This window comes from Mastigoproctus giganteus, chromosome 4 (assembly GCF_048544385.1).
Source record: "Mastigoproctus giganteus isolate SK-2022 chromosome 4, ASM4854438v1, whole genome shotgun sequence".
Lineage (NCBI taxonomy): Eukaryota > Metazoa > Arthropoda > Arachnida > Uropygi > Thelyphonidae > Mastigoproctus > Mastigoproctus giganteus.
In genome coordinates, this window is record NC_143578.1 from 51120300 (window position 1) to 51147186 (window position 26887).

General features: G+C 36.3%; 1 protein-coding gene and 2 non-coding genes across 3 annotated transcripts; 1 reads left to right on the plus strand and 2 right to left on the minus strand.

Annotated features, from left to right (window-relative positions):
- Positions 1-532: 532 nt before the first annotated feature.
- On the minus strand, positions 533-17273 carry LOC150086724 (tubulin alpha-3 chain-like). Its single transcript, XM_090372713.1, has 4 exons — positions 17221-17273; positions 12310-12874; positions 3930-4457; positions 533-932 (listed from the first exon to the last, which is right to left on the minus strand). Exons 2-4 carry the CDS (start codon positions 12835-12837, stop codon positions 633-635), a joined length of 1356 nt encoding a protein of 451 aa, XP_090228839.1. The 5' UTR covers positions 12838-12874; positions 17221-17273; the 3' UTR covers positions 533-632.
- Positions 17274-23578: 6305 nt separating this feature from the next.
- Positions 23579-23651, plus strand: TRNAA-AGC (transfer RNA alanine (anticodon AGC)). Its single transcript has one exon. It is a non-coding gene; the product is annotated as a tRNA-Ala (tRNA).
- Positions 23652-25932: 2281 nt separating this feature from the next.
- On the minus strand, positions 25933-26005 carry TRNAA-AGC (transfer RNA alanine (anticodon AGC)). The gene has a single exon. It is a non-coding gene; the product is annotated as a tRNA-Ala (tRNA).
- Positions 26006-26887: the final 882 nt, after the last annotated feature.

Genomic DNA, 26887 nt, shown 5'->3' on the forward strand with positions numbered 1-26887 from the left:
TCAGAGATCCTAAATGTATATATCTCTCGCAACATTAAAAATTTCATGGAACCCAGTATGATCTAGAAAGCATAATAAATGGATTGATTATAAATTTCAACATTAAGCGAAGATTACTTTTGTGCAAAGTATATAATTTACATCTTTATAATGGTGGGTAACAAAACAAATGCAATTATATATCAATATTACTTATACAAGACAGTTTTTATTTTTAAAAATCTTTGCATGCTGACCAGGTAAAAATATATCTTCTAATAAAAGCAACTGAATTTATAATATCATAAAAATGAATCCTTAGAGAATTCTCTAAGAAAGTAGTTTGTAGTGGCAGGCAGGGAACCCTTTCAACTCATATTTAGTGATTCTGAGTATAAATCCTGTATAATAATTTTTGGTGAATAAAAACTTATGCAGATGTACAAAAATTGAAAATACAATATATTAAAAAAATATATATTTATTTCCAAAATTATTAAATGCTTAGGAAAATAAATCAGGGAGAAGTAAACAAAGAATATTAATAAATTTTGATATAAGGCAAGGGGTTACACAATAGCAATACAAATGTGGGCAGCAAAACAACATATCAAATATATAAAAGGAAAAGGTACATTTACAAATTTTATAAATTAGAATTCCTCTTCTCCTTCAGCTTCTGCCCCTTCAGTTGAATCTAAACCAACTTCCTCATAATCTTTTTCTAAAGCAGCTAAATCCTCTCGTGCCTCCGAAAATTCACCTTCTTCCATCCCTTCTCCAACATACCAGTGTACAAATGCTCTTTTGGCATACATGAGATCAAATTTGTGGTCAAGGCGAGCCCAGGCCTCAGCAATTGCAGTTGTATTTGACAGCATACACACAGCACGTTGAACTTTGGCTAAATCACCTCCAGGAACTACAGTTGGAGGCTGATAATTGATTCCAACCTAAGAATAGCAATTTAAAAATAAGAAATTTTAGAGATTAAAAAAAAAAAAAAGAAAGACATTTATGGTAAGTATTACAGATATTATCCAACTATTATAGCTGTAATATTTCCTTTGGAATAAATCAAATGGTGTATGATACAGTAAACAGGCAAATTAAAGCTTTCAGTGGAATTTTAATACACAGTTGATAAATTCAATAAAGAATGTGCATTATGCAACAGCTAAATAAATATTAGAGCAAGTGGTCATACAAGAAAATCTATTTTAGCATTACTGGAAAAAAACAAAAAGAAAGAAACATACATGAAAATTATCGCACAGTGAATTAGATTAACTTCACTTTTTTTTTTTCACATTTTCTAAACTACAGTAAGTAGTTTCTCCTGCAGAGTGATTCTTTTCCTTAAATTCTTTCATTTTGCTAATTAATTGATTCAGATTTTTGTTTGTATACAAGCAATGGTGGTTTCCTAGCAAACAAAAATACTTGCTATAGTTTCAGCAATATTTTCACACGGAAAAAGTGAAGTTAATCTAATTCATCCACTTTAACGTTAAGATTTGGGAGTTAAAATTCAATGACTTTCACTCTTCCACTCATACTGATGCTGTTTTTCTTTGAGTTTTCGTATTACTGGTTAATTAACACCCTCTCTGCTGAGTGTATTATGCAATGTGCATAATGCTGTATTTATGAACTTCAAGGAAGTGCCAGAAATTTTAATTATCTAAATCTCACCCAAGAGGACTGGGGGGACAGATAATTGAAATTTCAAATAACTGGAATTTTATTTATTAATAACCTGTGATATTCATGAAAAAATATTAATAATAATTTCAAGATTTCTGTTTGTCTGATTTTAATGCAATTTGGGGTACCTTGATATATCTTTTTTTAAAGAGTATAATATAAAATTTCATAAAAATGCATCCACCAGGAAGTGAATTATTTCATGCATACAGATGGTGAGAAATTTTATGCATTGGCAAACTAACCTGAAAAATGGAAAGACCAAGTAAAGAGTGAAGATAAGCTTGCATTTTATGACAGCTAGAAATGTGAGCAGAGAATATTCTCTAAATGATTATTCTTGGGAATTATCCATCATTAACTACAACTCATTCTGATGGACAGTCTAAGGAGGCAAGGAAAGAGAATTTTGAGGCCATCAAGGAGATAACTATCAAAAATGTAAAGATGAGTTGAGACAAAATAAATACAGTGGATGCTGCTTATTGTGATCACTTTGGGACTCAACTGATAACAATAACCAATGAAATGAGAATGCAGCTGTTTGCTGCTTATTGATGAAAGGCAGAAATGGACAGAAAGAAACCATGAAAATCATGCAATATAAAATACTTTAATTTGACTGTCCACTATTTTTGTGAGAAAGTCATAAATAAAAATGAAACTGTCATGTTTCTAGAAATCCATACAAGCTACCATTAAAAACAGATAAAAAATTAAAATCAAGAATTAGCAAAGCGTTAATGCTCTGCTGTAAAACAGTCAGACTGGCAGGAGTACAGGTACAGTACTTTCTTTCATGGAGTAATGACACTGACAACCACACAAACTGTACAAAGTACTAGAATGCAACATGGAGTTCAAGAACAAATCAGTATGGAAAGCAATCACTCCTGCTGCACGTGTGTAGTAAACTGTGTAAGGCAAAAAAGGATAACATAAACTGAAGTGCAGATTACAATAATGTGCGCTAGTACACATTCTTTGAGTAGACTGGGGTTCAAGCCCCTGACTGCTACAAACGGTTGATCTGCTAACCTGCACTCGACCAGTGTGGCAGATTATGGTCCATTTTCTGCAACATTTCTTATTATCAGTTATGTAATTAAAAAAAAAAAAGTTTATCTCATTACTATAAACCACGTTATTGTAAAATATGAAAATTTAGACATTTTGTATTAACTTTTTATTAATAATATACTACTGTGCAATCTGCCAAATGTTAATTCCATTTTAAATGAATATTCTGTTTGACTAGAAAAAGAGCATTTTAGTGAATTAAGATGCAATTATTAAAAAATTGCATCTTATAAAATAGGGAGGGGGAAAGAGGGTCTACTGTCTCATTTACTTGCTTTAATCCAGGTAGATATTTGTAGATTATAACGATAAACTTTTTTAGGGCAAATTCATAGGGCGGGAGAGAATAGTAATCGCCATATAGTGCTGCTAGGAAGCCACAGGCTTTTGCTGCACTGGCAAAAAAAAAAAAAAAAAAAAAAGGCTGAGGTAAAGAAAGCCAACATGAGAACCACAGAAAACTATGGGAAACTTACTGGACAAACTGGTTTACCACTACTGCAGTTGACCCCTGCGTTCTCGGTAAACAGATGGTGCATGTTACCTGTAGCAGCAGTAGACGTCAAGAATGATATATTGATTGACACATAGGCATGACAAACAATGTAATGATTATTTTTCTCATTATTAAAAGCAGATTATTAGGAGTTCATGAATGTTTTTGCTATTAAAAAAAAAACCATATTATTACTGATTTCCTTGTACGTTTTTAAGGTTAGGTTTTTAAAAAAAGGAAAAGTTTCTTTATTTTTTTATATTTCATAACCTGACCTTAGATCTTAATGTTAGGTTAGGAAATAACAGGAAAAAAAAAAAAAAAAAAAAGAGAAAGATTCTTTCTTTCTTTCTATATATATATATATCATAACGTCAATCAATCTCTTAAGGCTATTATGTTATCATCTGTTTGTGTTCACGCACCAATCAGTACATAGTTTGTCACACCTACGGGCCTATCGATATATTGTTTAACTTCTACTGCCGCTACTGATAACATGCAGTCTGTTTACTGAGAATGCAGGGAGAAACTGTGGTAGCAGCAAACCAGTTTGTCTGGTAAGTTTACTGTGGTTCTTGTGTGTTGGCTTTCTTTACCTTCACCAAAAAAATAAACGTTGGTTGCATATATATCTAAAAAGTCATAACTAATTAGTTATTCTTACCTTGAAACCAGTAGGACACCAGTCAACAAATTGAATGGTTCTTTTGGTTTTAATTGCTGCAATAGCCGCATTAACATCCTTTGGAACTACATCTCCCCGATATAATAGGCAGCAAGCCATATATTTGCCATGGCGAGGATCACATTTTACCATTTGATTTGCTGGCTCAAAACAAGCATTAGTTATTTCAGCTACAGTCAACTGTTCATGATAAGCTTTTTCTGCAGAAATCACAGGAGCATAGGTGACCAATGGAAAATGGATTCTTGGATATGGTACCAAATTGGTTTGAAATTCTGTAAGATCTACATTCAGAGCTCCATCAAAGCGCAAAGAAGCAGTGATAGAGGACACTATTTGCCCAATTAAGCGATTCAAATTAGTGTAAGTTGGTCGTTCAATATCTAGGTTTCTTCTACAGATATCATATATGGCTTCATTGTCAACCATAAATGCACAATCTGAGTGCTCCAAAGTTGTATGTGTTGTCAAAATGGAATTGTAGGGCTCTACAACAGCAGTTGAAACCTATAATACATAATGACAAAACTATTTTAAACATTAGTTTAAGGATTAAAAAAAAAAAAAAAAACAGCCTGAACAGGTATAAAAAAGGAAACAGAATATATAAATATAAAAAAGATAAAGTCTAAACCCTTGCATTTCACATTATTACAGCACAGCTGCCACTTACTGGACCCTCTTGAAGACTACTGCAATTGTTCTTAAGGAGTGCTAGACATTCATGTCTTTTCCACTGTTAATTTCATTTTCAAATTGTAACTTCATGCCCTTTATTTCTTTGTCAATGTCATTTTAAGATATTATCACAATAGAATAATTCTGACATCCACTTAGATTTCCGTAAAGTCTTTAATATCGCAATTATCATATAAATTGGAGCAATGTAGCATTAGGAGGAAATTGCTACTATAGATAAAGGAGTGGGAGGCAAATGGTTGTTATAAACGGCCCTTGCTCTTCATGGAGTAATGTGATGATTAGAGTTCCACAGGGATTATTGTCAAGACCCCTCCCTGTTTTTAATATTTATTAATGATATTGATACAATTATTCCAAGTTTGATGTCTGTTTACTGATGATACAAAGGTGGGCACAGTGTAACATGATGGCAATTAGGGTATGTTACTTGAAGAGAAGCTAGATAAATGGCAACTGAGGTAAGTAAATACATACTGTAAAATGGCATTTAAGGTTTAAGAGTGATAAATGCAAGTTACCTTTTGCATTTAGGCAGCAGTAATCTGAGAATAACATATGAGTGACAACAAACTTAAAGTAGAGGAATATGAAAAAAAATTTAGGGATAATTGTCCAGTCCAACAAAATTCTCTCTGCAGTGCAAACAAGTTGCTAGAACAACTTAGGGTACTATTTCAATGATATAGAGGAACTTCAACAACAAGAACAAAGAGGCAATTATCCCACTGTATAAGGGTTTGGCAACCCCATTATAGGAAGGATATTCAACAGTTCTGTTGGAAAAGGTGCAGAGACAAGCAACAAGATTAGGTAGGAACACTAAAGAATATTCTTAGCAAAAAAAAAAAATTGGGGTTCTATAAATTCCAGTCTCTGGAGAGCTGTTATTTGTTTGTTTTTTGGTTTTTAGGAGCATTAGCAACTAAGGCCATATTGCTCTGGGGATATGCAGTGGTCATTCCCTGATCTTTCCACATCCTCCATATTTGATGGTCATGGGCTCTAACCCAGTCTAATCAAGAAGCATGTGCTATGCACTGCTGCTCCTGCCCACCTGGCTATGGAGGCACCATCCCTCTCTGGAGAGCAGGCATCTGCATAATATAATTTGAAGAACAAAGCTTTAAAATGGATAATTAAACTACATGCTGATGGCATCATTTTTTTTTCCAGATGAAAAGTAAATTGTTGGAATAAAATTCCACTCCTAGAGTTGTGGGGGAGGGCAATTTCAATAAATATAAGGCTTGGTCAAATTACTGAAATTAATGGCCAAATGAAATTTATTTATGTCTGGTGCTGTACAATTGAAGTGTGGGTCAAGTCATCAAATGTGGACATTGTGAGGATATCAGAGACATGGTACTACTCAGATATAGGGATGAAGAATTTGAATATGAGGAGTAAAATGTGTACAGAAAGGAGAGGCCAGATAGGAAGGGGGGGGGGAGTTTATGCTCTTAGTTAAGAAGCACATAAAATCTAAGGCAGAGCATCCAGTTGATATGGGTGGATAGTGCAATGTTGAGTCAGTTTAGTGTGAAATAAGTACTGGGAAAGCAAAAATGAGAAGAGGAGTGTGTTATAAGCCTCATGATTCTGAGGAGTAAAGCAAATAACTGTACAGTACAAAAAAATAGAGTAGGCTACTAAATCAGAAAATGTCTTATGATGGGAGATTTTAACTCTCCAAATATTGACTAGAACTTATGGTGGTTGCATACAATAGCAAGACCTGTGTGGATTTGTTGAATAACTGTTTTCTGCAGCAGCATATTAGAGAAGCAACAAGAGGGAGTAATACTCTTGATCTGATTATCAGGAGTGATTATTCATATATTAAGTATTTGGAGATAAAAGAACCACTAGGTGGCAGTGATCACAGTGTATTAATGTGGGATTTAATTAAAGACGTAACTACCATCAAGGGTAAAGTGAAGGTTTTTGCTTTCATAAAGGTGACTACAGTGGTATCAGACAGTTTTTAAAATTTTTTAAATTAAATAAGTGGGACCAACTAATGATGTTACCATAAGCAAATTGTAAATGGGAAGCATTGAAGGAAATAATTATAGAAGCTACTAGGCTTTTCGCACCAACTAAGAAAGATCATTCAAGGCTTAGATTTAAATCGGTCAGATGAACTAATGAGACTTGTTGCAGAGAAGAAAATGCACGGGACACAAATTATCAGGTGATATAGGAGCTTATGGTAGATATAAATTAGTTTGCAACCAATTCACAAAGGAGGTTAGGCAAGCGAAGGCAGATGAGACTTCTCTGTCAAAGAATACCAAGAAAAGCAGTGCAAATACTTCTTTAATATTAACAGTAGAAGGAAGGAGTTGAATCATATTGGTCCACTTGATGTCAATGGTTTAAATGTTGATGATCCTGTTCTGGTTGCTGACAGGCGGAATAGGCATTTACATACACACGAGGAATTATTTAGGGAAATGAACGTCAGAAGTTAATATCAAACTCTACCAGAGAGCTAAATGATTTTGTAATAACTGAGAGGAAAGTGAAAGAGAAATTGCTGAAGTTAAAGGAAGAAAGGCACCTGGGGTGGATGGGATCTATCCAATTATATTAAGGGAAGAAGCAAAGGAGGTAAGCAAAACCTTAGCCACAATTATGAGAACATCTTTGGATTCAGGGAAAACCCCCATGGACTAGAGATGTGTAAATTTTTCCCCAATTCACAAAGGGGGTTCAAAGAGTAACATGAGTAATTACAGACCTGTTAGCTTAACTTCCGTTCCACGGAAAATAATGGAGTTACTGGTTAAAGAAGTAATGCGGTACCATCTAGACAAGACTGCAGTTATAGTTCAGACACAGCATGGGTTTGTCAAGGGGTGATCTTATCTGACCAATTTTATTGGATACCAAGATGCAACAACAAATGAACTGGATACAAAAAAATAATTTTAATATCATATACTTGGATTTCAGGAAAGCTTTTGATACTGTTGCAGATATAAGACTGCTGTACAAATGGGAGCAGTGTGGCATTAAAGGCAAGTTGCTGCTTTGGTAAAGGGATGGTTGAGTGGAAGAAGACAGTTGTTATTAATGGACACTGCTCTTCATGAACTAATGTTATCAGTAGAGTCCCCCATGGTTTGGTACTGGGCCCACTGCTGTATTTGTGATATTGATGAACCCACTGGGCCCACTGCTGTATTTGTGATATATCAGGCTTAATGTCTCAATATATGACAGTAATGACTGTACGCTACTGCAACAAGTTATAAAAAATTTAGGCAGTTGGGCTGAGAAATGGCGACTGAGGTTTAACATTGACAAATGTAGAGTACTGCATATGGGTAGCAGTAATCCCAGATTAGAGTATAAACTAGGTGGTACTACACTCAAAGTAGTGGGAAATGAAAAAGGCCTGGGAATAATCGTGCAATCAGATATGATGTTCTAGCAATGCAGACAGGCTACAAGGACAACACATACAGTTTTTTTCAATGATATACAGAAATTTTGCTAGCAAGGATAAGGGGGTGATTATTCTACTGCATAAGGCAAGGTCAGGTCACATCTTCAATACTACACACAGGTCTAGAGGCTTCATTTTAGGAAAGATGTAGAACTGCTGTGGTGGGTGCAAAGAAAGGCAACCAGATTTGTCAAGGGAACAAAAAAGTGCTCTTACCTTGAAAGGCTTCAGTTCTGCAAACTGCAGCTTCTGGAGACTAGAAACCTGCAGGGTGATCTAATTGAGTTGTGTAGGGCAGCATTTCTCAACCGGTGGTATGTGGAAAAATATTTGGTGGTATGCGAATAAAGGAAGGTTGAATTTTTTAAATGTATGAAATTATGTAAATATGAAAATAGAACCAGATATAATTACTGCCAAACAAGCTCAAGTGTCACATTAAGTTAATTATTTTTGTTAAATATTTGTTCAGGTTCTCCCAATTTATTGCATTTAATTGTTAAATGCAACCAATCACCATGTTAATCAAGTATTTTAGAGTTTATTTTGTATTATTTTGTTTAATATTTGTCACTTAGTTTGTTCAATTTTTGTATTAAAAATATGTATAATTAATAACATAGCATTATTATGCAAATATCTTTGACTTTTCCTCTTAATACATATTTTAATGAGTGGTACAGAAAATTTTCAATTTTGATTTTGTTGGTACAAGTATCAAAAGTGGTTGAGAACCACTGGTGTAAGGCCTTGAGTGGATTGAGTAAGCTCAATGTGGGTGGCATTCTTCCTCTTGCTGAAACTAAGCACCTAAATTCAAATTGAGGAAGGATGGTTGCAGAACAGATGTACAGAAGTTTGTCTTTAGCGAGTGGGTTTCTGGAAAAAAAATTATCTGTTGTTGTCGAGGTAGATAGCTTAAATAAATTCAATGAAGAACTAGACAAACTATTGGAGGGGATGGATAGGTAAAATGGAATTTTCCTTTTTTTTTTTGCTGAATGCTGTATAAGGTTGCTTTCTGCACCATATTATTAATTTTGCACCATATTATTAATACTAATACTTTTAACCATTGTGTTAGAGACCATGAGCAATGTGCATAATTTCAGGATGCAGTTTGAAATAATTCTAAGCAAATTGGATCCATGTTATATCAACATGGGTCCAATTACTGGTCCTTGAGGATTGTCACAGAGATTCTCTCAGATGTGACAAGCTAGGCTTGCTACCCGAGAGTCTAAAACACTGATATAATTGATATTCAGGTGACATTTGTGAGCTCAGTGAATGGAATTTAGTGAAGTCCAGGCATTCTGTAACAGTCAAATCCTCTGCTTGCACCTTCACAATGGTGAAGCTGTTAAAAGTATATTTCCCCCTGCCTCCACATGCAAATTCCCAAGTACTGCACCTAGTATACTGAAGAGGATGAACAAATATGAATCAATGAAAGCTGGGACTGAGTTGTGATGTCCACACCACACAGAGGAATGCTACCCCTTAGCACTGCCTATACTAAGCAGTAGACGACTCACAATCAAATGACTTGCAATACCATCACTTTGCTTACTGGAAGCTTTAAATGGTGAAACAAGTTTAGCATCCATAGCAAAGCTCCAGGAACTCCCATCTCTTTTTGAGGTTATGATGGGCATCATGGTGAGATCCAATCTTCTTTACATTTTGAGAGTAGAACTCAACAGTGTTTGCAGGCTGACTGCTAGATAGTTCACTGGACTGAACCTACTAGTAACTCTCTAGGAGGCATCTGGATCAGCGAGTGCATAATACTGCTACCGTACTCTGCCAGATAGTGACTGGAGAGAGTTTGAGTAGTGTGTTATGTGGAGAGATTGGTTCAGGCCACATTATGTCAAGGAGCTAGGTATATTCTTACTGTGTGTACGGCATATTCAAAAATTTAATTATTGATCATATTCAAAAATCATACAGAAAATAATTAGGACAACTGAGATAAGCAGTGGTTGAGGCAACCAATAGTGAGATTCTGTCAGAAAAAAAATAAGTGGCACTTGACAGATTGTAAGTGGAAATGAACATCATTGAGATTGGAACTGAGACTACATATTTGTGAATTTAATGAGGAAGTGTTTCGGAGGTTTAGATCTTTTTGTAAATAAGTTTGTTCTATTAATTTGACTAGTCATGATGCATTCAATAGATAAAGTAAAAGCAGGGGGAGGTCATACATGTCCTCCCCCTGCTTTTACTTTATCTATTGAATGCATCATGACTAGTCAAATTAATAGAACAAACTTATTTACAAAAAGATCTAAACCTCCGAAACACTTCCTCATTAAATTCACAAATATGTAGTCTCAGTTCCAATCTCAATGATGTTCATTTCCACTTACAATCTGTCAAGTGCCACTTATTTTTTTTCTGACAGAATCTCACTATTGGTTGCCTCAACCACTGCTTATCTCAGTTGTCCTAATTATTTTCTGTATGATTACTTTCACTTCAAAAGTGGTCTTGTAGATATGTCCACTCTGATATTCTGTCAAAAACTTGATAATTTGGAAATCTCTTTTTGATTTTCTCTGGCTTAAAATCTCTCTACCCTATTCTGTCAAATTCACTTATTGCCTCTATTGTTCTCCCTTGGAACTCCGATCACTTGGAACTCTGACTTCCATTCTCTGAAATTCTGTTTCTCCAGTCCAACTTTTCTAATAGTGAGTAATTTTCCTTGATGATTTTAATATTCACAACTCCAGCAAGAAACAATTTTCTTGTTTCATCAAATTGTTTTTTTTTTTTGTTTACAAGATGCAATATTCATCACCCATCATGATCACTTAGCACAGACTTGCCAATGATTTGTAGTTGCTTGACTCCTACATTCCTTAAAACTGTTCTTTTTGAAACACCAACAAATTCAGCTACTTCTTTAACAGGATGTCCTTTAGACCTGCCAAATGTCATCAACTCCTTTTTTTACCATTCACTAACATCTTTTTTTCTGTACCCCATCTTTCATGATAAAAAATCCTTGCTTCTTCAGTCACAGCTGGTATGCCTATAAACAGAGAAAATTAGTTAACATACCCTAATTTCAGCGCTGTACACAAATAAGCACAGAAAATATACATGTTCAATCTGTTATATACCCTAATTAATTTTTTGACTTAATATTTATATGGTGTTTGCATCTTCTGGGCAATCTGGGGGATCTCAACATTGTGCTGAGCCCCGATGGTGTTTAAATGGACCGTTTTTTAGCTACATTATGGATTTAACAGGCTTTTGCAATTTACTCAAAACAATTGTTATTCTTAAACATTATTCATAATATTTTCTGTGGAAAATGCATTTTCCCATAGAACAATGGGCAACAAATGGACTTTTGAGAGAGCACTTATTTTTATGTCAAATATAAAATATGATAACAAAGATAGAATGAATTTCCGAAAAATTCAAAGATTTTTGAGAAATTCAGGAATAAAAATTATTTTCCTCATAATTTATGGATTAAAAAAGTTCCTAGGAGATTTGGTGTAAATTTCTTTGAAGGGAAAAGGAAATTGAGGTGAGCACAGAAACAGTACTAATAAAGTTGATTTGGGGGATACACGACTCAATGATTTTCCACAGTCAGCTTTCTTACTCTTCTTATAAATGTTAACCTCATTGGTGAAAGTAATAATTTTAGAAAAGTGGCATTTCTATTTCTTTAGAAGGCCTCCTGTGAAGTATGGGGATCCGGAGCAATGCCCGAGCTGCCTGCCATTGGTCCACTGAACTACATTATACTTGACTTTTACTCTATAAATGTAGTATGATATAACAAAAAATAGTAAGGGAAAAGGGGAAAATAAAAAACTTAACACGGCAACTATTCCACCCTAAATCATTAATTTTAAACTTAAATTGTTGCTCGGATTATTGGTATGTCTGTAAATGCTTATATTTTTCAGTTAAACAGCCATGAATACACATTTTGAATCATAAATAAATGAATTTACTATACAATAAACATACTGGCAGACAGAAAAACTTATAGTTGAAGGAATGGGAATATTTTTTAATCCAGATTCCTCAAACTGTTAACAGAAATTAAACAAACAAAAAAAAAACAAAAAAAAACCTCTTACTTAAAGGTACAAATAAATTATGACTGGATGAACACAGTGCTTTAGAGCACAAAAGAACCAAAAAAAAAAGAACAGATCTTACCTGAGGTGCAGGATATATAGCAAATTCCAATTTGGATTTCTTTCCATAGTCAACAGATAATCTTTCCATAAGCAAAGAAGCAAATCCGGATCCTGTACCTCCACCAAAACTGTGAAAAATCAAAAATCCTTGTAGACCAGTGCACATATCAGCTAATTTTCTTGTACGATCAAGTACCAGATCTACTATTTCTTTACCAATAGTGTAGTGGCCACGGGCATAATTGTTGGCAGCATCTTCTTTGCCTGTAATCAGCTGCTCGGGATGGAAGAGTTGTCGGTATGTTCCTGTACGCACCTCATCTACAACAGTTGGTTCTAAATCAATATATACAGCCCGAGGAACATGTTTCCCAGCACCAGTTTCACTGAAGAACGTGTTGAAGGAGTCATCTCCTCCACCAATCGTTTTATCGCTAGGCATCTGGCCATCGGGTTGGATACCATGTTCCAAACAATATAACTCCCAACAAGCATTGCCAATCTGGACTCCAGCTTGACCAACGTGGATACTTATGCATTCACGCATCTTAAATTGTGTTTAAGTTGCGGAGCATTCGCTAATCCTAAAATTAAAAAAAAAAAAACAATAAAAATTTAGCAAGAATTATATACATGTGCAATTGCTATTTACAATTAAAATTGACAATTTAATATTTTATTAAAATATCCACACATTTTAGATATATATATATATATATCTATATCAGTATTATAGATTACACTCTTCATCCAACAAGTAATTTACCTGAAACTAGTTCAGCCTCTTTCACCTCATAGTTATCATTAATTATTATTATTAGCCATATGGGGCAAGGAAACCTGAGGCTTATGCTGTGCCAGCCAAAAAAAAAATTCCCAAGTTACACTACTGAGAGAGAGGGAGATGATATCCAGCTTGGAACTCTGGGTGTGCCAAGCCCATATTCACCAGATGTGAGCCCTTAATTATGTAGTATGCATACATTGATATTTCCGCATTTACTAAAACAAACTCACAAGCAATCTAACTTAATTATTTAGCTGTCCCACCTGTATCATGTAGTAGGAGCAGTAATAGGCTAACAGTTACTGGCTAAGCTCCATCAGTTTTCATATTCTTTTATAATGGATTAACTAATGTACGTGGGCTTTACCTGATTGCAACAGTCAAAATTACGCATAGGTTTACACAACTTACGTTATTTTTCCAGTGTGATAGTTCTGAATCACACAGGTAAATCCTGAGCTATTTGAAGCAAAAGAAAAAAAAAAAAGAATGATAGTTACATAGTTAAATGTATTTAAAAATTTAAACTACAATACTAAGTATTCGTTATGCCATATTTTATTACATTACAGACAATATTTTATTATTGTAGAGCTTTGAGGTTGAATGTCTCACCACTTCAGATCAACATGAAGGTTTTTGCACTACCATCTCTAAGGAAACCAACACCGAGTTAGTCATGATATGTGAATACCCACAGGAAAATAAACCTATAGTGGTATGTATGCTCAGATTCATAATCTGAGCAAGTGGAAGAATCCCATCAAAATTCAGCATGCTCAACCCATGCAAGGCCTTATACACCTCAATCAGATCATCTCGCAGGTGCCAAATCTCCAGTCACTGCAATTTGCAGAACATAAGCCTTTCTTGGTAAGAGGACCCCTTTGGTCCCCTCACCAATCTTGTTTCCCTTCTCTGTACATGCTCAAGCAACTCTACATCCTTGCTAAATTGAGTCCTCCAGACATGTATGTAGTACTCAAGGCATGGTCTGACCATTGCCTTATACAAAGGGATAATTAGTTCCTTTTCTCTGCTAGCAAAATTCCTGTATGACAATACCCCATGACCCGCTCTGGCAGCCTGTCTGCATTGCTCAGAAAACTTCATATCTGACTACATAATCACTCCCAGATATTTTTAATTTTCTACCACCCTAAGTGTAGTACCACACAGTTGGTACATTCCTTTGGGGTTACTTCTACCCATATGCAGTTGCATTTGTCAATGTTAAACTTCAGTTGCCACTTCTCAGCCCATCTGCACAAATTTTCTAGATCCTGTTGCAGTAGCACACTGCCATTACTGTCATTAATAATCCTGCCAACCTTTGTATCATCTGCAAACTTCGACACTAAGCCTGATATACCGTCATCAATATAATTGATAAATATACAAAACAACATCAAAGCCTGTGGGACTCCACTAATAACATTAGTCCACAAAGAGCAGAGCAGCATCCATTGATATCCAACTCCTTAAAATGGAGCTTGCAATTTTGGAATAATTTGATCTGAACAGCAAATTTTTTACAGTGCGCATGAATTTTATTTAACCCTCACTCACTTAATTGTAGTAGTAGTGGCATGTGATGTAAGAAAGCAAATGTATGAGCTTATGCAGCATCAGCCAAAAAAAAAAAAAAACCACACCATTCCCTCCAAATGCCTGTCCAGTTCCTCCTTAAATTTATTCAACCTATCAACTTCCACAACAACAGATGGAAGTTTGTTCCAGCAATTAACCACCCGCTGGCTAAAGGCAAATTTCCGCACATCTATTCTACATCTGTCCTTTCGTAATTTGAATTTATGCCCCCTTAGGTTCGTAAACTGAACAAGTGGAAGGATCCCATCAGAATTCAGCGTGCTCAACCCATTCAAGGCCTTATACACCTCAATCAGATCACCACGCAGGTGCCTAGTCTCCAGCCACTGCAATTTGCAGAACTTAAGCCTCTCTTGGTAAGAGGATCCCTTCATTCCCCTCACCAATCTTGTTGCCCTTCTCTGTACACGCTCAAGTAAATCTACATCCTTCCTAAAATGAGGCCTCCAGACCTGTACGCAGTACTCAAGGCATGGCCTGACCATTGCCTTATACAGAGGGATAATCACCTCCTTTTCCCTGCTAGCAAAATTCCTATATATCATTGACAAAACCCCATGACATGCCCTGGCAGCCTGTCTGCATTGCTCAGAAACCTTCATATCTGCCTGCACAATTACTCCCAGGTCTTTTTCATTTTCTACCACCTTAAGTGTAATACCACACAGTTGGTACGTTTCTCTGGGGTTACTTCTACCCATATGCAGTACTTTGCATTTGTCAAGATTAAACTTCAATTGCCACTTCTTAGCCCATCTGCCCAAATTATCTAGATCCTGTTGCAGTAGCACACTGCCATTACTGTCAATTAACAACCCTGCCAACCTTTGTATCATCTGCAAACTTCAACATTAAGCCTGATATACCTTCATCAATATCATTGATAAATATACAAAACAACAGTGGACCTAACACCGAACCCTGTGGGACTCCACTAATAACATTAGTCCAAGAAGAGCAGCACTCATTGATTACAGGGCCACTTGTGACATTTTTATTTTTTTTATTATTATAAAACATTACTTTTTAGTTTTTACTGAATTTAAAATGGTAATCTGTTAATCAGTACCAAATTTTTTTATCATTTTTTTAGAATTTAAGGTAACTAACCTCCCCAGATTGAAACCAAGTCGTTTACAGGTGTCTGGCAGATGCAACACTTACATTGAAAAAAACAAATGTAATTGCTACGGCACCCGTATATCGATAAGTTGTAGTTTGTAACCTTTTGCTGGTAACAGGGTGCAGTATATAATATTGGTCTAAAATTATTTTTTGGGAACTCGTTTTTCGATTTTAACGGCCTCCGTAGCCGAGTGGACAGTAGCGGGAGTGCAGTAGCACACGCTCTTTGAGTAGACCGGGGTTCAAACCCCTGACTGCTGAATACGGTCTATCTGCCAACCCGCACTGGACCAGCGTGGCAGATTATGGTCCATTTCCCTCAACATGAATTGTTGGGGAGGCTTCCATCCTGCAGTGGGTTGATAATGGATGCACTTTACTTTTTTTCGATTTTAAAAGAGCGGCAAGGGAGAGATAAACACCGTAACATAAAGCGAGCTAGGCATGTCAATCACTATTTGCAACGATCAATCGGAAAGGGTACAAGATTGCAAAGACTAACCTTTTTTTTTTTTTTTTTTTTAATGCAAGCACAAAATCAGTTTTCAATAATATATTTTATTTCATTTATTTTTATTATTATTTTATTTATTATTTATTTTTTTGTGCGAATCTGGATAAAACTTTCTCAGTATTTGCAACGATCAATCGGAAAGGGTACAAGATTGCAAAGACTAACCTTTTTTTTTTTTTTTTTTAATGCAAGCACAAAATCAGTTTTCAATAATATATTTTATTTCATTTATTTTTATTATTATTTTATTTATTATTTATTTTTTGTGCGAATCTGGATAAAACTTTCTCAGGTGCTGCTTCAATGATATTCAGAACAAAAAGAAAAAAATATACATTACAGGAAATTAGATAATTACGTACAGCTGTGATCAATGACAGTACATTCTTACAAAATCTATGCTCTATTTCGCTGAAAATAATAATAAGCCTTTTACACTGAGTTACAATCAAAATAGAAAAAGGCTTTTCTCTTGAAGGAATTCGGATGCATTTAGCAGTAATGTACTTGTAAATCACTACGTTCCAACGGTCTTTGTGGCTCACAAAGTATTTCTGGAAACTCCTAAAATTAATAATTAACACTTATCACTGCTTTGTAAATTTAAGCCAAAAAAAAAAAAAAATTAAAATCAACATATCAACTATTCCTGGATAGTGAGAAAAATACTTTCGTGATTCCATTATGGACCACTTAGACAGGTTTTATACAGCTCACAGCTGTTCAGTAGTAAAAGTAAATATTGCTTTTTAATCGCACTAGAAAAATAACTAAATATTTATAAGATGACTAGTTAAAAATATCCTTACGCATTACATATGTTAACAAAAGAATATTCTATGCCATTAAAAAAAAAATATATATATATATATATAATGACGACTTCTACTTACACACTTGTACACTGGAAAATCCGAACTACAAATGACCAAATCAACAGAATCGAAGCACAAAGCATCGAATCTTGATTCTGCGTTGACAGTTACTAAAATATGAATTTGATTGGACAATAATACTTCATGTGACTTTCATCAAGCATGTTCCAGTAGCCTACCGAAATGATGAAAGGAAGAAATTTAAAAAAAATAATAATAATAATTTGGTTTATTATTATTATTATGCTGCGCCAGCCAAAAAAAAAAAAAAAGAAATTCCCGAATTACCCTGAGAGAGAGATAGATAGAGAGAGAGAGAGAATCAAAAGTAGAAAGGAATCACCAAGAAAGAGAAGAATGATGATATCCAGCTCAGGACCCTGAATGTGCCAAGCCCATACTCACCAGATGTGAGCCCTGGGCGTATCATTACTAAACACGGAAATAAATAAGTACGATACTTATTTTTTATTTATAAATTTTTTTAATTTTACTTCCCTCTCCCCTCAAATCAATAACAATTGGGGAAAAAAAACTAAAAAAATGTTAAAATTCACATTATCTGGTGGGCACTAGATAATGTGACTTCCATAGCCGAGTGGTCAAGGGCGGGAGTGCAGTAGTACAGGCTCTTTGAGATAGAGAGGGTTCAAGCCCGTGACTGTTAAATACGGTCGATCTGTAGACCAGCATGGTAGATTATGGTCCATTTCCCTCAACATGAATCGTTGAGGAGGCTTCCATCCTACAGTGGATTGATAATGGCTGCAGTTTATGTGACTAATGTGTAGGCCTATCAATACAGTATACTATATTTATTATGGAGATGAGAACGGTGGATGTTTGAATTATCTTTAATGGGAAATTTACAAATACAATTCATACTGAATGCCATTTTATTTGTATAATAGTGGAGGAAGCGATTGAGACTCCCTATCCACGGCTCTTCTTCAACAAAGTATTTTGATTTGAGGCAATGCACCACCAAAGTGCAGCGCTAATCATGTACAATTTAGAACTTCTGGTGGGGGAGAGGAACACGAGTAAAGTCGAAACCAAAACTTAGCTTGTGGTTGAAATTGGCAGTCTACGATCGCGCACGTGTCTGCATGCGATCTCTGATGGTTGCTTAGTACGCCTGCGTGAAATCCCCCTCGGGGCTGGGCTATGTTGCCATGGAGATGGAAGCTGGTGACAGCTGGAAACAAGTACTGGCTGACGGCTTATCTCTGTGGATAATAAGATGATTGGGGATGTTCGCTTTTAGTTTTGCTGATAAGTCAGAACTCCGGCTATTGTTGAGAGTGAATTGGGAGATCGCGATGCTGTTTCACTGCAGCTATCATGATCGCTCAACTGACACAAGGCCGGCATTAAGGATAGACAATTGCCTCTGCGCAAGTGTATCTGAACGCCGTTTAGGGATAATTTAGCAGCGCCTGTCGGCATCCACCCAGGCTAGCTCTGATCCTGTCTCAGGATGTGCTGTTGTAACATCATGAGCCCGGATGAGACGAAATAATTATGGCAGAAAGAACGAGGTGCTGGTATTGTCAAGGAATCATGTGGAACTAGAAAGGAGTAACTTGGCGAATTAGTAGGGATGGGAGAGAAGAGGTTGAAAACACGGAATTTTAGAATGAGGTTGGATAGCGAAAACAATGACCAATATTTCAAAATTGCAAGTAGGAAACCCTAAAAACTGAATTTTTCTGAAAACTGAAGATTTTTTCTTATCTTGAAGTTTTGTTGCGATAACACACACCAGACATGGGCGATGCACTACAAGCTATTTGCTTAGTTGAATGGGTTTTTTTGGCACATTATGTATTCTTATTCAGTAAAATCACTCTTCCAAAGTTATCTGACGCCTCTTCCGAATCCCTTATCTAAACTACTTTCTGTATCATTCGAGCCTCTCTGATAAAAACACGTCATCTATTCCTAACCTTTCAAACATAAAAATCCCTGTGATTTATCCTGTGTAGTACAGTGATCTTGGTTTGCATCCCATCTCTTACATGAGGAATAAGTAAATAAATGCTCTTTGCTGTACAAAATTTACTAATTAAAAAAAAAATTGTTTTTCACGCAGTTTAATTATTTTTAAAAACGAAAAGGGGGGAGGCTTTTTGATTCAGAAACACTGGTCTGCGCTAATGAAATTACGATGGCTGGATACTACGATTTTGAATAGAATATCAGTTTTTTTATGTAAATTTCCTTAGCCGAGTTATTTATTTATTTATTTATTTATTGTATTTAAATGTCTTGCAATCTTCGCGTGTAGCACAGTGGTCAGAATCACCCTTCTTCTCACACGGTGGAAAAGGTAGGGTTCGAATCCCGTCCATGATGCGAGTAACTTTTATGAGCTTTTTCACTCCGTTGATAAGTTAGTTGGTATCATGCGTAGAGAACATGGTTTTTCTCAGAACAAAACAGACAAATCGACCAGAAAACACACGCAATTTACTAACTTATTAATGTACACGGGCAGATGAGAAGACTCTCTCCTGGTGGCCCGAAAATAAGATTTTTTTCTATCTTTTTTTTAATTTTTTGCAGGTGAAGACTTTTCATATTTAATATAGCTCGGCCACTTGAAATTGCGCAATGGCCTCAAACTAATATCAGTATTGAAAGTTATAAAAATATGCAAGCTGTCATTGTAAATTTATCAACAGATCAGTGATATATGAAATAATAATTTTGAAAAACAACTAGTCTAAAACAACTGTCTTAGATGACATATTTTATGATAACGCTTAAGTTGCAAGAAACTGAACTGCGATTGTCAAAAAGCGACTGCGTGACGGCGCATAAGAACACGCGCTTGAGTGACCGGGGTTCGAGCCCGTGAATGCTGAATACCGTGCTGTTTGTTGTATCCTATCGGTCTTGTGAACTCCTCTGACTGTGTTGTCGTCCGGGAGTATAAAGAGAAAATTTATTATTTTTTTTTTTAATTGTCATGGATGGATCTCGAAGACCATCTTAGGAGGGGAGCGGGCCGGGAGAATTAGCTTCCCTGGGCTAGAGTCTTAACTATTATGGTTAGAAGTGGGTTCCCGAGTATCGGTTCTGGGACCACTCTTGTCTTTGATTTTCGGAAATAACATAGATAAAGGAATAAAGGGTGTGATGCCAAAATTTGCAGATGATGTCAACATCGGTAAAGTAGTTAACAATCAGCGCCAAGCAGCACTTCTTCGGGAAGACTCAGATACACTTCAGGGTGGTGTCCATATCAGAAAAGTGGCAGCTATGTTTTCATGCAGAAAAATGTAAGGTCTGACTTGAGAAACAGCCACCTCAAAATAACTTATACACTTGGTGGAGTTGAATTGAAAACACTAGAGGAAGAAAGGAAGTTCGGAATTACTATACAGTAGGACATTAAGTTCTCCGGGCAGTGTAGACAGGCAGCAAGAAAGGCTCATAGTGTCTTATATCGAATAGTTGCTTGCAAAGCTAGGAAGGTCATAATTTAACTGTATAAAGGCAATTGTAAAATCAAACCTGGAATTCTGTCTAGGTATGGAGACCGCACCTAAAAAAAACAAAAGAGATTGAGCTTCTTGAAAGAGTTCAAAGAGGAGTAACCTGCTCGGTGATATCTGCAAAAGAGGAAAAGACTTCGAAAATTTGGGCTGTAGAGCGTTATAACTAGACACCTTACAAGACACTTCATTGAGGTTTTTTTATATACCATGTATCAGGCTGTGGAAGAAGAAAGTAAAATGAATGATGGTGAATTTCACTGTTATAAATGATTCGAGAAGTGGGTCTACAAAGTCAAATTACGGAGGATAACGTATTCAGACTGGATCGCTGGAAGTTCGATTTTAGCCAACGAGTTGTTAATTGGTGAAGTAACCCCTTTAAATTTCTCCAAGCTGTTAGCGTCAGCTAACAGCTTGAGGAAATTTAAAGGGGTTCGGTTTGTATTTTATAAAACTTCCTTGTGGTCATATAGTCTTTGCTGTTGTTGTTATGAGGTTTTAGGAACATTTAAGGCCGTATTGCTCATTGTATATTATCTGTAAATTGCATGTGTTATGTGGTCGATTTTCTGTTTGCTCTACGAAAAACACCAGTTTCCGGATAAAAAAAACGACCCATAAAAATTTCTCCCGTCATCGACGGGATTCGGACCCGGCTCTTTTCCACTCGCGTAGACCGATCAGGAGAGTAAACCAAATTATGATATTAGGGTCCCTCGTAAATGATTATATCTATCCATATATTTATTTTGTCTGTAAATTGCATGTGTTCTCTGGTCGATTTGCCTGTTTGCTGGAGGAAAAAACTCCAGTTTCTGGGGGAAAAACCTTGCTATCTACGCCTGAGACTGACTAACTCAGCCACGGATTGAAAAAAGCCCATTAAAGTTCCTTGCGTCATCGACGGGATTCGAACCCGGGCCTTTTCACCCAGTGTGGGGAGGACAGTGAGATTACCACTGTGCTACACGCGCAGACACCTTTAAATAGTAAAGTGTAAAATGGGTTTAGGCACCAGGGATTTCCTCTATCTCCGTGTAGTATACCTTGTTGTGTGTTACAGTACGCTCTAAAGACCAGAGATTTAAAAGTGCATGGATATTGTATAGTGAAGTGTCATGTAACGTTGTTCATCTGGCCATTTAGCCGTTGGGGCCCACCGTTGCCCGCACTTAGCCCCGTGGAGGCAGACCAGGAACCCAGTAATTTTATTTTATCACTCTGGCAGGCCCTGCCACCTAGTTTCCTGAGATTTCAGTGGCTAGGGTCTATGGTTAAAAAAAAAAAAATGGTATGCGCGATTTTCGAGGGTAAGACACTAATGAGGTTAGAAGCCAAATAGCGTGATGCACGATTCAATTGGAGAGTTAAATTTTTGATTGTGTAGGGCGTTTTTGATTTGTAGTTTAGGCAGAGTGGGGAGAGACTGAAGACTGGAGGGGAAAAGACAGAAATATGGGGTTAATATGGAAGGCCACCCCAGGGAAGATCAGTGGGGCATGCCCATGCCCCACCAGAAGGAAAAGTGGGAGATGGTGTGGGGGAGGAGACAGGGGACGTCGCCTCCCCACCAGGGGAAGGGAAGCTGACAACCCCTCCCCCCAAATATGTTCCATACGTATGCGCAGTGAATTAAGATTAACTTGACGATAGATTTAGCAAAAAGTCGGCCAAAAAGCGAGTTTATCAAACTCACTTAGTCGTTTTCTATGTGTACATATTGAAAAATTATCTATATCTCGAGAGGGTCGCAGTCATTTACACAGGGGGAGGGAGAACCTAGTTCAGATGGCAGAGCTCTCGTAAGCGATACGAGAGTACAGGGATCGGTAGCCGGCAACTCCAATTGTTTATTACCTTATTTTATATGTGCATAAATATTAAATTAAAAAAGTAAATCGTATATCTTGTGCTTGCCGTTTCTTATTTTATGTAACCATTTAAATTATTAGTATGCAAATAAACTGTTGAAATACAGAAACAAATGGCCTCGGAGGTAGAATAGTCATTGGTCCAATGAATGTGTTTACTGGGCCGGCGACGACCTTTACCTTACTGCACAAAAAGATGTTAACCTTCCAGGGATCGGCGTATAGATGGGTTCCCTTCTCGTTCTTGTGGAATGATGGGACGTTACAGATTGATAATACTGTTATTGAGAAGAGTTATCTTGAATATTTGATGAAAGAGGTAGACTTTCAACAGGACGGTGTATTTTCACACTAATTTTCGTGCTTGGATTGTGAATTTCACGTTGATGACTAAGTCTCAGGGGGAAATGCTTTTGAATATCCCAAGGTCATCAGACCAAACTCCCCTTGACATTTTGCATGGGGGTACTTGGAAAATAAAGTGTACAATCATAAACCATAAATATTTGTGGGTGATGATACAACAGGTGGTTTCTTTTGTTGTAACGTAGTTAGAATAACACACACGTTTAGGAAGAACTGGGCAATGGTACATTGACGTCCTACTCCATGTTAGCTTGGTTGTACCTATGTTGTTTAACGAAGGTTCACAGGTCCTCCTTTAGTGTCAGGACTCGGCTGTTTTGTTTCGTATCCACTGCATCTCCGACTTTACAGGTCTCTCATACTCGTAAAAGGCGTGACGGAGGGTGCCCAAAACCAATTATTACCTGCCCACAGACCCCGTTTTACTCTAGTAAGGTGCAGCTTACCGGGGCAGAATGGTGTCTGTCGAAGAGTATGAAGAAGCAAGTTTAATTTTCTATGTTGTAAATAGGCCGAATTAAACCCAATAAAAAAAACAAAAAAAAACCTGTTCTGTTTTTATTAAGAAATCTTAACTTTGGCGAAAAGCCAAATCAAATAGAAATATATAGCTGTAGTTACTTTCATCATAATGGGGGCGTAGCTCAGATGGTAGAGCGCTCGCTTAGCATGCGAGAGGTACCGGGATCGATGCCCGGCGCCTCCAGTAATTGAGTTTTTTCAATTGTTTTTAAAGTTGAACAGGTCGCTTCCGTTTTTCTATATGCGCAGTCATCTATCTCTCTCTCTCTCTCTCTTTCTCTTTCATTTGCCTTTGTTTTAAGCAATTATGCTTCAAAACACGTTGCTTTAAGGATTCTTCAGTAATGGAAATGTTAGTCATTATAGGTGGATCTTTCTTGGTCGTTTTCGAGATTTTCTCTCTCTCTATCTCAGGAATTTAAGTTAGTAGCTCATGTTGAAAAGATCTATTTTGGAGACCACCAGTTTCGTCATAGACTTGATGAAATGGGCAGGTATATTTTCTGTTGGTTGTAGAGGATACCTTTGGTATCCTGTACAACTATTTTTACATCGTTAAATGAACTGCTTTTTGAACTCTGTTTCTTTTGCTCTTCACTGATTTTCATTTATTTTATTTTATTTTTTAGTCTTCTTTAAATTCTTTCTATCTCTTTATGCCAATTGCAATGTTACTGTAAACTAGTTCGTGCTGCTTTGCTTACCGGGGACAGGTGGTACAATCGCCATCCTCCACACACTGGGTGGAAAAGACCTAAGTTCGAGTCCCGTTGATGACGTGAGGAATTTGTTCGGCCTTTTTCGCAACGTGGCTGAGTTAGTAGATCTGGGGCGAGGGTAGCATGGATTTTTGTCCCGGAAATTTGGGTTTCACGTCCAGCAAACAGAAAACGACCACAGAACCGCCAATTTACAGACAGTATACCGAAGCAATATGGCCTTAGTCTCCGATGCTCCTGAAACAACAACAACAGCTTACCGCGGAACCTTTGGTTACGGTTCTTGGTTTTAATCCATTTTGAGGAAGGGTAGTGGTCGGAAACATCCAGTTTGCCTGAAAGAATTGCTGAAGACTTTGAAACTTTATTAAAAAGCGTGGTATTGTTTCAACGCAAGTTATTAAAAAATCGAAATAGTTTTATAAAGTAACGCTACTCTGTTATATTTTACCATCGACCGTCTGGGGACACTGTTGTACCTTCAATGATAGAAATGACAATATTTGTCTACGTAGCCAAGCTAAAGTAATTAATATTGATTGTAATCGGATAGCATCACCTATCAGGCGAATGTCTTTGAGTTCTTAATACATAAAGAATCCGCCTAATCGATTATGTTATCCGATTACAAACGATATTAGTTACTTTAGCTTGTATGAACTTATATATATAGCTTGTATATGTTTCTAAACAGGCTAAATTCAAGCGCTGTGATCGAAAACAGACAGTCGACAGTAAAACAACGCAGAATAGCATATTTTATAAAACTATTTCAATTTTGATCTTCAATTGATATGAGGTCCAATACAAATAATTTCCCATTTATGTCGGATAAATTTGCATAAATCAATGCAAAATGTTGGGTTAATAATTTAAAGTAATTTTGAATTAAAACTAGAATTTTGTAGGAAGTTTTACATTTAAATTTAATGTTTTTTCTCAGGAGATTCTCGGACTGGTCACTTCGAAATATTTCTGTTTGGGGAAAAAAGTAAAGAAGAAAAACACTTTCCTTATATGTCACTGCCTACAATATAGACAAAAGATATGGGTAAAGATTTTGGCAAAAGAGGTACAATACCTCTTCGGATTCTAGACTTAGCAACCGATAAGCTATAATGTTGACGGTTTTAAGTTAAAAGATATGTGTACATGTATTTTTTTAGGAGCATTGGTATATATGTGTGAACCGGCTATTGTCTTGTGTCTGCTCGTCCGCCCGCATGTAATAACTCTACTCCTAAAGGATGTATTTTCAGAATATTTTGTATTTGGCTTTTTTGAAAAAAACTGCCGAGCTATTCCAAATTTTATTAAAATAAAACAATTAAATGTTATTTTATTTATTTATATATATATTTTTTTCATACCTATTACATAGGCTATCACGTTTTAGCTGAAGAACTAGATATTATGTTTGTTGGGGTGCGTTGATCAGAGGAATGAATGAGCAGTATACGCATGCGCAAAAAAGGAAATGCCTCAGTTTCGTGCGTAAAAGTCATTGTGTTTGCTATTTTTTTTTAATATAAATCATGTATTATTACTATTTGCTAACGCGCTTGAAGTGTAACCTGCTGTATGTATGAACTAACTTGTTATTTTACTATAAATACATTTGTAGGGTCTTAGGTTTAGCAACTTCTCGATTTGTTGATTGGGATATTGCTATACCTAAGACAGTAACAAAGCAGTAGCATGCATAGAATTTAGAAGAAGAAAAAAAAAAAAAAAAAAAATACTAATTGGAGGCGCCGGGCATCGATCCCGGTACCTCTCGCATGCTAAGCGAGCGCTCTACCATATGAGCTACGCCCCCTGTTGACTAAATGCCTTACCAAAACTTATTTAATTCTATTTTATAAAAAAAAAAAAAAAAAAAATAGGTCCACACCTCTAGTTTATCTGAGTTGACAACTTTTCTATCTGGGTCACAAGCCTTGAACTACAAATAGTCACGTTCTTAATAACAATCAACAGGAAGAAAAATAGACTTTTAATAATCGTGCATTGAGGGGCGGCGAACCAGTAGGCGTTCAGGGATCCACGTGTCAAAGCGAATGGTTGTGTGTTGAGCAATAAATAAAATCTTAAAAGTGGTTATTAATTATTGCTCTATATAAACAAGATAGCAATATAAAAAAATAAATACAAGTAGTCACCTAATAGTTCCAATCCGTTAAGGAAAGTCTGAATGTCGATCGCCATTTCTCCCGAGTATGTCTAACGAGTTCGGTTCCTTGAGGACATTAGATTACTTTCAAGTTCCGTTCCGGTACAGAAATCACCAGGGACGGAACGAGAAGACGTACCTTGGGGCAAGAAAGGTTGTTCGCCTGTGCCAAATGTATTTTACGAGGTGGGGAAACTACCATACCGTTCAGTCCATCACTGAGGGTGCCTCAGGGTTCCGACAACTGGTTTGGTATGGTTGTTAAAGATACTTGGGGGGGGGAGGATCATGGCAGTCTGGAAGGGAGAGGGCAGACGTTCGCCTCTGATGGTATGGTTCATTTCATTGTTGGACGATATTTATTTATCAATGGGTTGTTAATCTTGTTTGGAAATAGCAACAGACAATCACATGACCTCATGACAACTCTCTTATTCTGAAAACGTATCAAAACAATCGATTTAAAGAACTAAAATAATAATAATAATAAAACAGTTTAAGATATTATTATTATTATCAGCCATATAT

What these genes read in the sequence shown, in the direction of transcription:
- LOC150086724 (XM_090372713.1), bottom strand. Translation starts at nt 12,837, where the DNA reads ATGCGTGAATGCATAAGTATCCACGTTGGTCAAGCTGGAGTCCAGATT. An exon ending in CTATATATCCTGCACCTCAG is followed by an intron (nt 4,458 to 12,309) that starts GTAAGATCTGTT and finishes TATGTATTATAG; the next exon opens with GTTTCAACTGCTGTTGTAGA. An exon ending in GGTGTCCTACTGGTTTCAAG is followed by an intron (nt 933 to 3,929) that starts GTAAGAATAACT and finishes TGCTATTCTTAG; the next exon opens with GTTGGAATCAATTATCAGCC.